The sequence below is a fragment of the Sprattus sprattus genome, assembly GCF_963457725.1.
Source record: "Sprattus sprattus genome assembly, chromosome: 9".
NCBI lineage: Eukaryota > Metazoa > Chordata > Actinopteri > Clupeiformes > Clupeidae > Sprattus > Sprattus sprattus.
Window position 1 is genome coordinate 30,862,337 of NC_137928.1, and position 16,251 is coordinate 30,878,587.

The 16,251-nt window shown below is 44.7% G+C and overlaps 1 protein-coding gene across 1 annotated transcript; it reads left to right on the plus strand.

The window, feature by feature from the left end:
• Window positions 1-2,032: 2,032 nt before the first annotated feature.
• Window positions 2,033-4,671, plus strand: LOC308370453 (collagenase 3-like; the record flags this gene model as incomplete). Its single annotated transcript, XM_080845102.1, has 10 exons — window positions 2,033-2,041; window positions 2,275-2,513; window positions 2,678-2,826; window positions 2,953-3,078; window positions 3,170-3,325; window positions 3,557-3,677; window positions 3,838-3,971; window positions 4,065-4,224; window positions 4,363-4,466; window positions 4,565-4,671. Exons 2-10 carry the CDS (start codon window positions 2,362-2,364, stop codon window positions 4,669-4,671), a joined length of 1,209 nt encoding a protein of 402 aa, XP_080701228.1. The 5' UTR covers window positions 2,033-2,041; window positions 2,275-2,361.
• Between the last annotated feature and the right edge of the window lie 11,580 nt (window positions 4,672-16,251).

Consider the following 16,251-nt stretch of genomic DNA (forward strand, 5'->3'; position numbering starts at 1 on the left):
AATTAACCACCTCCTTGATTTTTACAAGATACCTTTTCAAGTCATTGAACATGTTTATGTCGCCTATGTTTTGCCCATGGCTAGAAAAATTCCCTCCTTACTTCCTGAGGTGACTCAGGAATCTGGTGGGAGCTACCAACCACATGGTGCCTCAGCAGTTCCCTCTTTACCCTTCCATATTCAACTCAACCCCTCCCTTAAATCAGCTGTGCTTAGTTATACACTTCAGAGCATAAGGACATGCCTTTTCTTACAAGAATATACTTGCTTTAGTATTAGAATCACTATTAACTACTGTATATTTAAATTCAGGTTCTCAGATTGTGCTTCACTTACACAGAAAACACACAAAGCTGAGCCAGACAGGATGAACTTTAATTTATTTTTTGTCATGGAAGTGTAAATAATGTCTGGAAAATAAGTGCAGCAAATGTCCCAGTTGACATTGGCTCTGATTGACCATGGGCCTGGACTTAAGTGGTGCAGAATACGCTTTTTTATTGACATACCTGTATAAATACATGGTAGTTCATGTGATGGGGTTACCCTATTGTCAAACTACAGCTTTCAAGGGGCCAGAGTCACACACGAGGAATTTTTTGGCACGGAAAGACACATCACTCAAGGGACCTGTCTGTGCTTGTATTCCTGGGCACAACCTTGTTTCACACGAAGAAAAACAGAGAGAAAACTATAGTCCAAAAACAGTGACAGTATCAATTTCTGTTTTTCAACTGTGCTTTCCTCAGTTGCATGTCTTCGTCACATTCAAAGAAACTCTCAATTCATCCTTTATGGGAAGGATAAGACATGATTTGAATCTATTTCCGAATCTAGCCCCTGATAGCAACTGACTGTGGAACAGACTCCTGTCCTGCTCTGTGCCAGGTCGGGGACATATGCCATCCAGAGGCAGTTGCATTCTGGGAGGGTTACTCAAAGAAGCATGGAGCCACATCATTATCATGGGATGCCAGTTCTGTCTGGAAAATCAAGGTCCCTTAAATAGACACCCAGTTCCCGTAGGTACATTCACATGCCTCCCATGAGTCAGGCCATTTCCTAAAACTTGTTTCAAATCATACGAGCCCCCACCAGAGAGCTTATGTATAGGAATTCATAAAAATGTTCTTAATCTTTCTAATAGAATTCCAGCTGCCTTGCATACCCAGTATGCACTACTGCCAGAAAGAGCACTGTTCTTTTGTACCTACACACATTACAATTCTAAACAGACTAAGTCTACATTGGTTCTAATCAGTTGTACTGAAAAGGGTGTCAGGTTTCATACACTCTGTCCTGCTTATTTGTTGTTGAATCTGATGCATTAGTGTAGGGACTAATTGTTGGCTTTTAGTATTGTGTATGTTTCACACGCTAACCTTATGGCTTATACTGTGCATGACAAATTCCCCGAGGGCAATGAAGTTTTCCAATTTAAGAATTCCAATCTAAAAGCGCTTTTATTCTGTTCAAATTTCAGTCTTGGGAGGGCATAGATTATTGTCACTGTCCTAGATTCTGGCTGTGTATTTGAAACATTACCTTTGCAGTGTTACTGTAAAGCAATGCTCTGCCACATTGAACCTGTTTTATTTGAGTACCATGTACCATTCTACAAGCATCAAGCTTCAACCTTCAGTCACCCACCGCCCCCCAAGACAGAGTCATCTCAGATGTTCAACTTCCTGCCCAGTGCGTCACAGACTTCCTGCTCAAATTGTGACAGCTTTGCACTGTGTGGTGATATCACTGCAGACTCAGGAGTCCTTTGGACCACAGAAATCCCAGTATCAGACTAAGCACATTGGCCCTGCCACGATCCCAGTGGAAGTGGTTAGGTACTTTCTCATGATTCACCAGTGCCTTCCTCTGATTGGTGGAGGAAGCCTGATATAAGGCTACGACTGCCTCAGCTTGTCACAGACAGCAGACCCTCAGCATGGAGCCTACCTGCATCCTCCTCCTCCTGGCGGCAGTGGCCCTCTCCTCTGGAATGCCACTCTCCTCTGAAGAGATTGACGAGCGCCTGTTAGCTGAAGTAAGTCACCTTATCTGGGACTACAGCAGCACAGCAAATTAAGTTGTAAAAATAATAATTGTATTATTAGTGAGAAATTAAGAAGGTAAAGTGTGAGGGAGTTCTGGGAAAAAGCGCAGATCTTTGTTGCACTAGTAAAAAATTGAGTTTTTAGTGGATAAAGAATAATACATCTCATTGAGCACTAGGGGTCCAGTGACTTAAGACCTTTCCTTGTATTTCCTTGTCTTCAGAAATATCTCCGTCAGTTTTACCACCTGCCTAATGGACTCCAGGGATCCCGTAAGCCCTCGGACGGCTTCCAGAGTAAAGTCAGGGAAATGCAGGAGTTCTTTGGGCTGGAGGTGACAGGAAGCCTTGATGGCAACACCCTGGAACTCATGAAAAAGCCCAGGTGTGGAGTTCCGGATGTGGCTGAATACAACGTTTTCCCCAGAAACCTTAAATGGGAAAATAAGGAAGTGACATACAGGTAAGTTCCTCCAGACATGACACAACCTTGAATGAGTGCATTGTCAGCACATCTGGTGCAATTGGGAATAAGTAGAAAACAAGAATTGTAAAGTGACTAGCATCAAACAAGAGATAGCTGTCCTTATTTACGTGTTGGATGTTTTTTTTTGTCTTCACCTACAGAATTGTCAACTACACTCCTGACTTACCCAAATCAGCAGTGGACAAGGTGCTCCATAAAGCCCTGAGCGTGTGGAGCGGTGTGACCCCACTGACCTTCAGGAGGATGAGAGAGGGCACGGCAGACATCATGATCCAGTTCGGGAACGGAGGTCAAATATCCATGTTGTTATTACTTCATAGTTGCTTATGCAAACAAGTACATCAGATTGGGATCATTCTGACACTGTGACATCATCTTCCTGTCAGTGCGTCATTGTTCCCTTTCCATTCCTCAGAGCACGGAGACTTCAATCCTTTTGACGGCCCTAACGGTCTGCTGGCCCACGCCTACCCCCCTGGCAGGGGCCTGGGTGGAGACACCCACTTTGATGAAGCTGAAAAGTGGACACTAGACTCAGAGGGTAAATCATGAAGGCGCTGGATGTGTTCAGCCAGTATGTGTTAGGATGCCCCCACTTAACACTTGTGTGCTCCTGCTCTGCTCTCGCCTAGAGTATAATCTGTTTCGGGTGGCGGTCCATGAGTTCGGCCATGCCCTGGGCCTCTCTCACTCCAATGACCCCGGGGCACTGATGTTCCCCATCTACTCCTACTCTGAGGGTTACCCCCTGTCTGAGGACGATGTGGAGGGGATCCAGTTCCTGTATGGTACGTGCACTTTCTCTCTAGTCCCATTCTTCTATGGTACGTGCACCTTCTCTCTAGTCCCATTCTTCTATGGTACGTGCACCTTCTCTCTAGTCCCATTCTTCTATGGTACGTGCACCTTCTCTCTAGTCCCATTCTTCAGTGATGTTTGGCGCTTTGATTTTCTTATGTTGTGATCGATGTGTTGCTGCTGTTTCACCCCGACATTAATGAAACCCCTCTATCCTGAAGGCAAGAACCCCGATTCACGCAAAGTGAAACCCAAGCCAGTGGCCCCAAACAAATGTGACCCAATGTTGACGTTTGATGCAGTGACAGAGCTTAGAGGAGAAACAATGGTTTTCAAAGGGAGGTGTGTCCAGTGATAACTTGTTTAAAGAAAAATATCTATATGTAAATGTTTGCCTGTATACAATTATACTTTTCTTAATATTTTGGTTTATTGGTGGGACTACTGCGTTGGTGCCTTGATTTGACTATGTTTGTTTTTATTCTTTGCTCTTCCTGGGCAGGTTTTACTGGCGAGTGCATCCCAACATGGCCGAGCCAGAGCTGGCTCTGATCAAGTCCACATGGCCAATGCTTCCAAACAAAGTGGATGCTGCATTTGAAAACCCGCACACCGACAGGGTGATCATATTCAGTGGTAGGCTGTCCTTATTTCCTACAGGTGGTTTGAATAGAGTGACTAGATGGAGGGTTCAAAATCGATTAAATTCATGACTGTGCTCTCTGACAGGCATCCGCATGTGGGCCCTCTCTGGCTATGACCTGGTGGAGGGCTACCCAAAGTACATCCATAAACTGGGCCTGCCTAAGACCATCAGAAAGGTAGACGCTGCCGTATACATTCCAGACACAGACAAGACCCTCCTCTTCACTGATGAAGAGTATTGGAGGTGAGCTCTCTCTCTCTTTCCATTTCCCTGTCCTTTGTCTCTGTTTTACCTCTGTCTACAAGAGATCATGGAATCTATTTCAAGGATCACGGCATGTACTGATGGAAAACACTAACTGGATATAAATGTTGTTCACAGCTATGATGACAACTCAGGCAAGATGGAGGACGGATATCCAAGATCCATTGAAAGTGATTTCCCTGGAATAGGAGAAGAAGTGGATGCTGTTGGATACCATTATGGTAGCCTACACCTTCTCACACATTTACACGTGAATCTGTCACCTGTCTCCATACATACTGTGGCTGATGGATCCTAACCCAATCTTTTATTTCCACAGGATATTTGAATTTCTTCCACAAAAACCTTCAGTTTGAGTACAGCTACAACTCACGGAAAGTAATTCGTGTCCTGAGACCGAACTCTCTTCTCAACGCAGTGTGCTAACAAGGGAGAGAATGAAGTATGCAGGGCAATACTACTCTATTGATGGAGCTGTGAAGTATGCAGGGCAATACTACTCTATTGATGGAGCTGTGAAGTATGCAGGGCCATACGGCTCTATTGATGGAGCTGTGAAGTATGCAGGGCAATACTACTCTATTGATGGAGCTGTGAAGTATGCAGGGCAATACTACTCTATTTATTCATCTGCTGGTACAGCTTTGTTTTCTGATGGAAATGTGATTTATCACCCAGAACAGGGTGCCACTGGAGATGCATGTCTTATGGACTGAATGTTTTTATTACTTATTTAATTATATTATTCATACAAAATAAATCTGTCTGTGTGCATACATGTCATGTTTTTGAGTAGGGACCAAACACAAAATATGAACACATTAACACAATATTAACTAATGAAGTGTTACATTCCTTATTCATGATTTTGGTCTTCCACGTCACATTGAGTATATCACTGGTTTAAATGTACAGGATACAGAACATGTATTATTACTACTACAACTACTACTACTAATAAAAATAACACATCACATTGAGTATATCACTGGTTTAAATGTACAGGATACAGAACATTTATTATTATTATTATTATTAATAATAATAATAAAAATAACACATCACATTGAGAATATCACAGGTTTAAACATACAGGATACAGAACATTTAAAACCACCTTTCCATCACTATGGTTTGGTATGTTGACTCTTACAACAGGAGAGGTTTTTCAAACTGTGAAATGAATGGTGGTCATGCTTTCATTTGATAGACCTTCCAAACAAAACTGTATCAACACTTGACTGCTTGTCAACAATCTGTCCAAACCCTTAACCTTACAAACAGCCTGACTCTAACACAAATAGAATATGACAGGTCCTCACTGCCTTACCAAAAGCAGAATGACATAAAAAACCTTAAGTAGAGTGTGTGTGTCTGACATGAAGTGTGCTGCCACTGAGGGAAGGACATCTGAAGTCTGATATGACCAGATCCAGAGGGAGAGGCCTATATTGTGTTGAAGACTCCCATAGAAATGATCCAGAGGGAGAGGCCTATATTGTGTTGAAGACTCCCATAGAAATGAACACTGTGACATAATTTCCTGCGGGCAGAGTTGTTGTTACACTAGACTAAAAAGAGTGTTACTCTGCCCTCTGCTGGTACTTCATGCTCCAACAGTTGATCAGGTCTGTGTCGACCACTAGGTGGGAGCAAATATAATTCATATCAACAGCAAAAAACTGTATTTACAACAAACCTCCACAAAAAGCAGTAATGTAACACCAATGGTTCCACATAAAGTGGAGTCTTTTTAACATTCACCTGGAACTGTGATTTACTTTTAATTGAGGTTGTTTGTCCACAGAGGTTCACCTAGACAGAGGTACTACATTTTTGGCAGAAGAGCCAAAAGGTTTGTGGCAAGGTTTCACCACAGGGTGGCATCAATGAGCAATACCAATCTTGATCTCACAGGTAGCAGTCTGTTCTGAAGGGGCAGCTAGCATTTTACTGTACTTAAATATTTGACATAAATTTGACAAGAAATGTGTGATTCATATCAGACCCTTCTGTAAAGCACATAAGACCAGAGAGTAAGGGGGGTTGATAAAGCTGATGTGTAAAACATAATGAATATGTAACTAATAGTTTCGAAAATACTAAAGTAAATGTGAAAGCAACAAATATCTTTTTGAGCAGAGAAACTAAATCTCATATGACATTGGTGGGCCAGTGATGGTGAGGTACAGACATGTGTTGGTAATTAGGGCATTCTCCCTCGGACGTCTCATTTCCTCCTGAAGTGAGTCACAGATCAGTGTGAGATAGTCCTGTCCAGGCCGTCTCCGTCCAGGCCGTCTCCCAGGCAGGCTACTGGAGAGAATAGAGTGTAAAGGAACAGTCCCGAGTAACTGCTCTTGAGCTGAGCTGAGCTGAGCAGCACTTAATAAAACTATGGCCCTTCACTGCTTTTGGCACCTTGAGCAGTTCTCTGAAAGCAAATGCTGTGCTCAGCTGTGGCAAATTGTGCTAATCCACAAGGAGGTGAGATTGGTGTCATCAAAGCGTTGTAAAAGCTACAACAGTCTTGAAAAGACTGTAAAAAAAACACTTTTTGAGTAGGTCGGATTTTGCGGTTTGTGTGGAAGACGACAGGAAGGGGGGAAAAGAAGGAAAGAACTCATAAAGCAAGAGAATAAAAGAGCAAAAAAAGAAAAAAAGGAGGAAAAGTGAGAGAATGAAAGACTCACAGGCACAGACCCACAAACTGTTAACGTGAGCTGTGCTATTGTTTCTCTCCAGAAGTAACTTGAGCCGTTCATCCACTGATGGGAACCAGATGTTATACGAAAGCGTCAGAGAGGGCGAAACTTACAGGATACGTCCCTTTTCCTCAAAAAGAACAAAAAAACAGAGTAGATGGCCAGTTCAAGGAGTTACGCTTGCGCTCATAACAGGCAGCACTGCACACCCCAGACCACGGTCGGCGCAGTGTTGTTGGCGCGGTGTTGCCTTAACAGAGGCCTCCATCGCACTTCCCTCCATTCTGCTTAAGAGATCTTGAAAAAAGAAAAGCAACGCACCAATGGAGAGATTAACAGGTTCAGCCTCTCCTGCTCATTACAGTGAATCCCTGTAGAGTTCCTGCTCAAATCTCAGAAAGTCTCCTGCAGATGAACAGATTCAAATGTCTAATCCCCAAAACAACAACATAATGACCCTTGGGTCAGTTTTACCAATCTAAAATGAGTTTTAATACAGATGTGTTGTCCTCTTAACTGTACGCTTTGGGAAGCTTTTATTTAATGTATTTGCTGTAACTCATGTTGCTTTATAATATCAATGTCCTGTTTTGACCCTCTTATAAACCTCTTATAAGTGGTATTATTGTTCAGCTACAAAGGCAGACAAATAGTTCAAAATACGTGCCACTGTCATGAACCCAGCATGATCACACATTTGCCCTGTTAAAGAATCATTGTTTCAAAGTTTCATACATAACAAATCTGCCAAGGCTCACTCCTTAAACCAGACAAGATCATTCCAGTTTCCCCCATCAAGTAGATTGGATAATCTAATCGGATCAAGTCACCCTCCCCGCATTAGTATGAGTGTGCAGCCAGCTCTGTGGGAACTCTGTTGTGGGGAGTCCTGGTGATTCAGTGATATGCTCATTAACTGTGGCGGGTTCACAGGCTCCAGTGCCTTCCAGCAGCGCGGGGAGGGGGATGCGACTCTGGGCCAGCTGAGGGCCAGGTCTGACCTTAATATGCCACAGCAGGTCTGGTCCAGGTCTGGCCTAAATGTGCCACAGCAGGTCTGGCCCAGGTCTGGCCTAAATGTGCCACAGCAGGTCTGGTTCAGGTCTGGCCTTAATGTGCCATCACAGGTCTGGCCTTAATGTGCCACAGCAGGTCTGGTCCTGGTCTGGTCCAGGTCTGGCCTTAATGTGCCACAGTAGGTCTGGTTCAGGTCTGGCCTTAATGTGCCACAGCAGGTCTGCCCAGGTCTGGCCTTAATGTGCCATCACAGGTCTGCTGGGGATCTGGGACAGACTTGGCCAAGGGTGAGATGCTCTCTTGGTAAGCAGGCTGCACCTGTTTGTGCCAAGCACAACCACATCAATGGAAACTCTAACGTGTGGAAATATCACCTAGAAACACTGTGCATTTACATATGTGTTTGTCTGTGTATGTCAGAGAAATAGCATGCATTGCCTGGAGTATGCGCTGTCTCTTGAGGTTGCAGGGCCAGGGTGAATGTGCTCTGAGCCCCAACAATGCTCTCCTCTCACCGCCTGCAGCACGGCACCTATTGTGTGAAGGAGCCCATGCTGTCAGCCCTAAGAGCTGCTCCTGGCATAGGATCAAGCATTCTACAGCACGGCACGCTCAGACCCCCCCATGTCACTGTCTCATGATACTGTGGATTTGAACTGAATCAATGTGGGGATTTGTCTCCAGGGTATTCAGCTTACACTTAGTGGCGTGCGTGCATTGAAGGATTGTAATACTTCTTGTTTAGTCTGTTTCCTTCTCCCACTCATCACGTTGTGACATATATACCTGTGAGAAAGGCATTCATTAATTTCCAAGAGAACACGCATTGCCAAAATCAAGTCTTTGCTGTCACCCAAAGATCTTGAGAAGGTCATCCACGCCTTCATATCCTCCCAGCTAGACTACTGTAATTCCTTGTATATGGGAATTATCCATTCGTCCCTGTCCCGCCTACATCTAGTCCAAAACGCCGGGCAAGGCTCCTGACCGGTACCCGGTAAAGAGAACATATTAGCACTATTCTGGCCTCTCTCCACTGGCTTCCAGTGCGGTTCAGGGTTGATTTTCAGGGCTGCGCCAACTGGGTGTTGAGGGCTCTGCACTCGACTGGCTCACATCTTACCTCACAAACAGGCAACAGTTCATCTCCCTCTCCGGTCACTCATCCACCCTCTCCCCAGTTACGCAGGGGGTCCCCCAGGGATCAGTCCTCGGCCCCCTCCTCTTCATCTGCTACCTCTTCCCCCTTGGTCACATCCTCCGCCAACTCAACCTGGACTTCCACTGCTACGCCGATGACACCCAGATATACGTCACCACCAAATCCCTCCAAAATCCTCCCCTCACCCACATCGAAACTTGCATCTCCACAATAAAAACTTGGCTTACTCACAACTTCCTCAAACTGAACAGTGACAAAACTGAGCTCCTCCTCATTGGCACCAAATCCACTCTCAATAAAACTGGTCCCATTTCACTCACCATCGACTCCTCAACCATCACCCCCTCCACCCAGGTACGCAATCTCGGTGTCATCATGGACCCCTCCCTTACCTTCACTCCCCATGTCAGCCACATCATCAAGACCTCATATTTCCACCTCCGCCGCATCGCCAAAATCAGACACTGCCTCCCCCCCCCTGCTGCTGAATCCCTCATCCATGCCTTCATCTCCTCTCGACTGGACTACTGCAACTCCCTCCTTACTGGCATCTCCTCCCATTCCCTCCATAGACTCCAAATGGTCCAAAACTCTGCTGCCCGCCTCCTCACCCACACCCGGTCCCGTGAACACATCACTCCTGTTCTCCACTCTCTCCACTGGCTCCCCATCAAGCAGCGCATCAACTTTAAAATACTCCTCCTCACCTTCAAAGCTCTTCACCACCTAGCCCCCCCCTACCTGTCTGACCTCCTCCTCCCCCACCGCCCCTCCCGAGCCACCCGCTCCTCCTCCACTCTCACCCTGACTACACCAACATCCCGATTAAAAACTTTTGGCGACAGAGCATTCTCACGCACTGCACCCCGACTCTGGAATTCCCTCCCCCAAACTGTTCGCCACTCTCCCTCACTCACAACATTCAAGTCCCGCCTCAAAACGTACCTCTTCACCCAAGCCTATGATCTTCCCTATCCCTAGCCACCATTACCCAACTGCCTACACTTCTACCCCCTGTTACATCTCAATAACTCTGTTTTCTTTTTGTGCTGTGTATGCTTGTGTTGTCCCCCCCTGTCTGTAATACCCCCCCCCCCCCTTTTTTCTTTGCCTGTAAATGTAAATGTCTCCTGCTTGTACTGTCCCCCCCTGTCTGTACTACCCCCCCCCCCCCCCCCTCCTCTATGACTCTGTAATCTGCGACTTTGGGTATCTGATAAAGCGCAATACAAAATAAAGATATTATTATTATTATTATGATTTTTAGGTGCGCCTGTTCATTTTTATAGCCCTTAGTGGGCAGGCTCCATCTTATATCACAGACCTCCTAACCTCCTACCACCAGGCCCCTCAGGTCGTCCAACTTCGGGTTCCTGGCAGTCCCCCAATCTAAACTGACATCCAGGGGTGACTGCGCTTTTGCTGTTGCAGCCCCTAGACTGTGGAAGAGCATCCCCTGTCTATAAGATCAGCCCCCTCTATTGACTCCTTCAAGTCCAGGCTCAAAACCTATTTTATTCATTAGCATTTGGATCCCCCTGATTGTAGTTGATAATTTGTATATTTGCTTTCTGTTAGAGGTGTTTCTGTTCTTTTGATGTGAATACAGATGCTTAGTTGAGTGTGTTGCTTCTGTTTTTTTTATTTGATTTTTTATTATATATTTGTTTTGATATTTTATTTTATTGTAATTTAATTGTACAGCACTTTGGTCAGCGTGAGCTGAATGTGCTTTATAAATACATTTTACTTGACATGACTTGACATTTTAAGTATGCTGTTTTCAAGAGAACACACATAGTAAGTATGATGTTTTCAAGAGAACACACATTGTAAGTATGATGTTTCAAGAGAACACACACTTGTTAGTATGATGTTTCAAGAGAACACACACTTGTAAGTATGATGTTTTCAAGAGAACACACACTTGTACGTATGATGCTTTCAAGAGAACACACACTTGTAAGTATAATGCTAACAAAGACATATGCTATTGTGCATTGCTTGATCTCTATACAGATAAAAAAGACAATGCAATGCTCTGAGAACATTTTAAAGTATATGATACAAAGAATACTATACTATCCTATGAAATAAATTATGGATTTGTTCAATCTCTACAGCCTCATTTCACAATTACCTTGAAATGACCACTCACTAGAGAATGATTAGAATGAACATTATCATTACACAATTCATCTTGGACAACAGTGCAGTCTCAGATCAGTAGCACAGTGTTTCATTTGTAATGTGTGTGTGTGTGTGTGTGTGTGTGTGTGTGTGTGTGTGTGTGTGTGTGTGTGTGTGTGTGTGTGTGTGTGTGAGAGAGAGAGAGAGAGAAAGTATGGTGGAAGGGGGCAGGGTTGAACAAAAGGCCATCATTAAAGGCCATCAGTAGAAAGTGCTGCCAGTCTTAGCTAAACAATGAGCATTGTTGGTTAGTGATTACCAGCCCTCGCCTCTGAAGTCTCTTAGCCTGTGGCTACATGGCTATCACATTTCTTTTTCACATGACTGTAAGGAGCCTGTATTCACTGCTGCTGGGTTGTGTCAAGAATACCAGCTATACAGTATCTGCTAGCATCTAACTTCCCATACCAGATATGAGAACCCCCTCTAGCTTCTATGTGAACACACAAGTCTCAAGTGTCTCCTCTCATGAGCTGCACTCGTGCTCCCTATGTTAATGTTTTGGTGTTGTGGACAATCATTACAGGAGAGAGTTCTAAAGATCTGTGGGAATCAGTTTAGTTTGGTTTAGCTGATCAAATCCATTACAAATCTGATGTGTGTGCTCCTTCAGACCAGTTTGCTTTAACTTTTTTATCGTTTCTAATCTTGGATATCTTCCTGTTTCTTTTACAGGCCATAGTTCTGCAAAGCTGCATGTCAGCTCTGTGTGTCTCTGTGTGTGTCAGCTCTGTGTGTCTCTGTGTGTGTCAGCTCTGTGTGTCTGTGTGTGTGTGTGTGTGTGTGTGTGTGTGTGTGTGTCAGCTCTGTGTGTGTGTGTGTCAGTTCTGTGTGTCTCTGTGTGTGTCAGCTCTGTGTGTCTCTGTGTGTCAGCTCTGTGTGTCTGTGTGTGTGTGTCAGCTCTGTGTGTGTGTGTGTGTGTCAGCTCTGTGTGTGTGTGTGTCAGTTCTGTGTGTCTCTGTGTGTGTCAGCTCTGTGTGTCTCTGTGTGTCAGCTCTGTGTGTCTGTGTGTGTGTTAGCTCTGTGTGTGTGTGTGTGTGTGTGTGTGTGTGTGTGTGTCAGCTCTGTGTGTGTGTGTGTGTGTGTGTCAGCTCTGTGTGTCTCTGTGTGTGTCAGCTCTGTGTGTCTCTGTGTGTGTCAGCTCTGTGTGTCTCTGTGTGTGTCAGCTCTATGTGTCTCTGTGTGTGTCAGCTCTGTGTGTGTGTGTGTGTGTCAGCTCTGTGTGTGTGTGTGTGTGTCAGCTCTGTGTGTCTGTGTGTGTCAGCTCTGTGTGTCTGTGTGTGTCAGCTCTGTATCTCTCTGTGTGTCAGCTCTCTGTATCTCTCTGTGTGTCAGCTCTGTGTGTCTGTGTGTGTCAGCTCTGTATCTCTCTGTGTGTCAGCTCTGTGTGTCTCTGTGTGTCAGCTCTGTGTGTCTGTGTGTGTCAGCTCTGTATCTCTCTGTGTGTCAGCTCTGTGTGTCTCTGTGTGGGTCAGCTCTGTGTGTGTGTGTGTGTGTCAGCTCTGTGTGTCTCTGTGTGGGTCAGCTCTGTGTGTCTGTGTGTGTCAGCTCTGTATCTCTCTGTGTGTCAGCTCTGTGTGTCTCTGTGTGGGTCAGCTCTGTGTGTGTGTGTGTGTGTCAGCTCTGTGTGTCTCTGTGTGGGTCAGCTCTGTGTGTCTGTGTGTGTCAGCTCTGTATCTCTCTGTGTGTCAGCTCTGTGTGTCTCTGTGTGGGTCAGCTCTGTGTGTCTGTGTGTGTCAGCTCTGTATCTCTCTGTGTGTGTTAGCTCTGTGTGTCTGCTATGTGTGTCTGTGTGTGTGTGTGTGTCTGCTATGTGTGTCTGTGTGTGTGTGTGTGTCAGCTCTGTGTGTCTGTGTGTGTTAGCTCTGTATGTCCCTGGTTCTAACAGGCTTAACTGGTGATCTCTTTTCTCACACACACTGGCAACTGTATAGCATTTTAAAACCCAATTAATTAAGATAAGGAACAATATTCAGTTTTCAGTGATATAACAACAATAATAAAACAACACCCTTTTCACACTGCTTAGCCAATGAACTCACTCTTATCGGGTATTGATAAGTGTGTACTGTGCATGAGTTATTGATCTGGTCATATACGTACAAACAAAACCCTAAAGTAGATTCAATTTGCATAATTCTTTTTTTATCTGGAACATCCTGAGCAGCTCAATGTCATCATGTTACAGGGACAAATGAGTGGACAGTCTGAAGGTCAGTGCCTTTGGCACCAGTAAGAAGTCCTACCATGATTTAGCACTTTTACATCAGGTTTAAACTGGCTGAGTTTGATATGGACCAGAGGGTAATATGTTCATTATGAGGCAAATGTGCTTGGGAGAAGTGTGTTTAGAGGCTCCTGGGTGAAGTGTGTTTATATGCTCCTGGGTGAAGTGCGTTTAGAGGCTCCTGGGTGAAGTGTGTTTAGGTGTATTCACTGTTTGGTGAGTTGAAGGTAAGCAGACCCACCCTTACACAGCACATTCACACACATTGATTTTTTTTTCTCTGCCTCTTCCCATCTGTCTTCTCTTTCTTCCTAACGGACAGTGGGTGGGGCGGCCTCACTGCTCTTAAGATGTGTCTGTGTTCTTTAATGTCCTGCTGACTAGTGTGAATCCTAATGGCATAATTGGTGTGTGGATTCAGAAGAGATAATGAGAAGTCAGAGGATTACGCTGCACGCCAAGGTCAGATCAAAACTCAATGATCCCTACCCTAGCTGCACACATCAGGCCAGTACAGAGCAGTTCCTAAATGGGTGAGAGGCTTGTGTAATAACAAGTCAACACACAAACTATTTTCTAGGGTCGGGGAGGAATTTTTGTGAAGGCACAGACAGTTTGTGTGAATCGCTATTCGTGCAAGTATGCGCTGATAATGTAATCTGGCTCGATTTCAGTGCGGCCTCTATAGGCGCCCCCAGGGCCATCTCCTCAGCACTCTTCAATGACACTACTACATCAGAAACTACTTCAAATATACCCTTCGTATCCCAGAAGGCACAACCTTGGGCTGAGGTACATTATAAACCTCTCAGAATTTCAAACTTGTGAACTTCGGCTCTAACCCTCAAGATATTTCTGAAAGTATCCTGTGGGGACCTATGTGTTCCATAGGCTAAAGTATCCTGTGGGGACCTATGTGTTCCATAGGCTAAAGTATCCTGTGGGGACCTATGTGTTCCATAGGCTAAAGTATCCTGTGGGGACCTATGTGTTCCATAGGCTAAAGTATCCTGTGGGGACCTATGTGTTCCATAGGCTAAAGTATCCTGTGGGGACCTATGTGTTCTATGAAGGCGTATACAGGGAGAGATAGAGGTTTGAAACTTCTGTTTGCTAACATTGATGTTCCTGCTCTGTGTCTGTACTAAACACCAACACAGCTTCTGAGTTGTCTTGCTCAGGCTTGGGCTGGGGCTCCCACCCACAGTGGACAGGCCACAGGACCCTTCTGGGCCAGGCCATCCTCCTGCTCTGGAGCTTCATCACCCCTTGGTCAGGCCATCCTCCTGCTCTGGAGCTTCATCACCTGTGGGCCAGGCCATCCTCCTGCTCTGGAGCTTCATCACCTGTGGGCCAGGCCATCCTCTTGCTCTGGAGCTTCATCACCTATGGGCCAGGCCATCCTCCTGCTCTGGAGCTTCATCACCTGTGGGCCAGGCCATCCTCCTGCTCTGGAGCTTCATCACCCCTTGGTCAGGCCATCCTCCTGCTCTGGAGCTTCATCACCTGTGGGCCAGGCCATCCTCCTGCTCTGGAGCTTCATCACCTCTGGGCCAGGCCATCCTCCTGTATGTTTGGAAAGTTAGCACCGTTTCCCACCCTCTTCGTCTATCCATATCTGTTTTTTGTGACAGTTTCAACATGCTCTGTCATTCCAAAGCACACCCTGTGACTCAGACAAAGGGCTTGTGTGGGAGGGTTTTTCCAGTTTTCTGAATGGAAACAAAAGCCTTTAAAAAAAGGAGCGACTGACCTTTCTTTGTGTTACACATGCATACACACGCACCAAGTAACGGTAACAAGCTTAGTGAGAAATTATTATGTAGTATATTATCTTTACAGAGTACTTATAATAACAGAGCAGTCCTCTATATTCATACGACCACATGACATCACTCTTCCGCTTCTCCAGTCTTTCACTTTTGACTTTTTCACAGCTGCCCTGGTGGCAAAGTTAGTGCCAGAGTATGCTTTGAAGGTAGAGACACACAATTAACATGCTTGTCACATTCCTTCCATAGCACATTTAACACAGAGGCAATTCAATGAGTTTACAGAAATAACAGCAAAAGAAATATCCAAAACAAAAATTAAGACAAAGTGCTTAAAAGCACTTAAGTGTAAAAAACATTTAAAGACAAATTATATAATCAAAAGAAAAGTACATTAAGTAGAATAAAGACAAAGTGGCAGCAGCCCCAACTGTGTTCATCTCTTTAGGAACTTCCCTCTTGGGCGGTAAGAATAGCGTGCAAGTTAGATCTCAATCATAGGCACATGAAAAGAGAAATGTTTTTCTCTTAATGTTAAATTAAAAATTGCTACATTTGGGGCACATCTAACACCCTCTGGCAGCTTATTGATATGATTAAAAGAACATTGATCCTCAAATAGAACACAATATATATGGGGAAACCCCCCCCCCCCCAAACACTCAAAAAAGGGTTTTGAGATTTGATCCTTCATGAATTTCTTTGGAAGTTTTAAATATTTAGTATGAGAACCATAAGGTAGAGGAAAATGTAGTTCTCCTTCATTGACATTCACTTTAGTATGAGAACCATAAGGTAGAGGAAAATGTAGTTCTCCTTCATTGAGATTCACTTTAGTATGAGAACCATACGGTACAGGAAAATGTAGTTCTCCTTCATTGACATTCACTTTAGTATGAGAACCATAAGGTAAAGAAAAATGTAGTTCTCCTT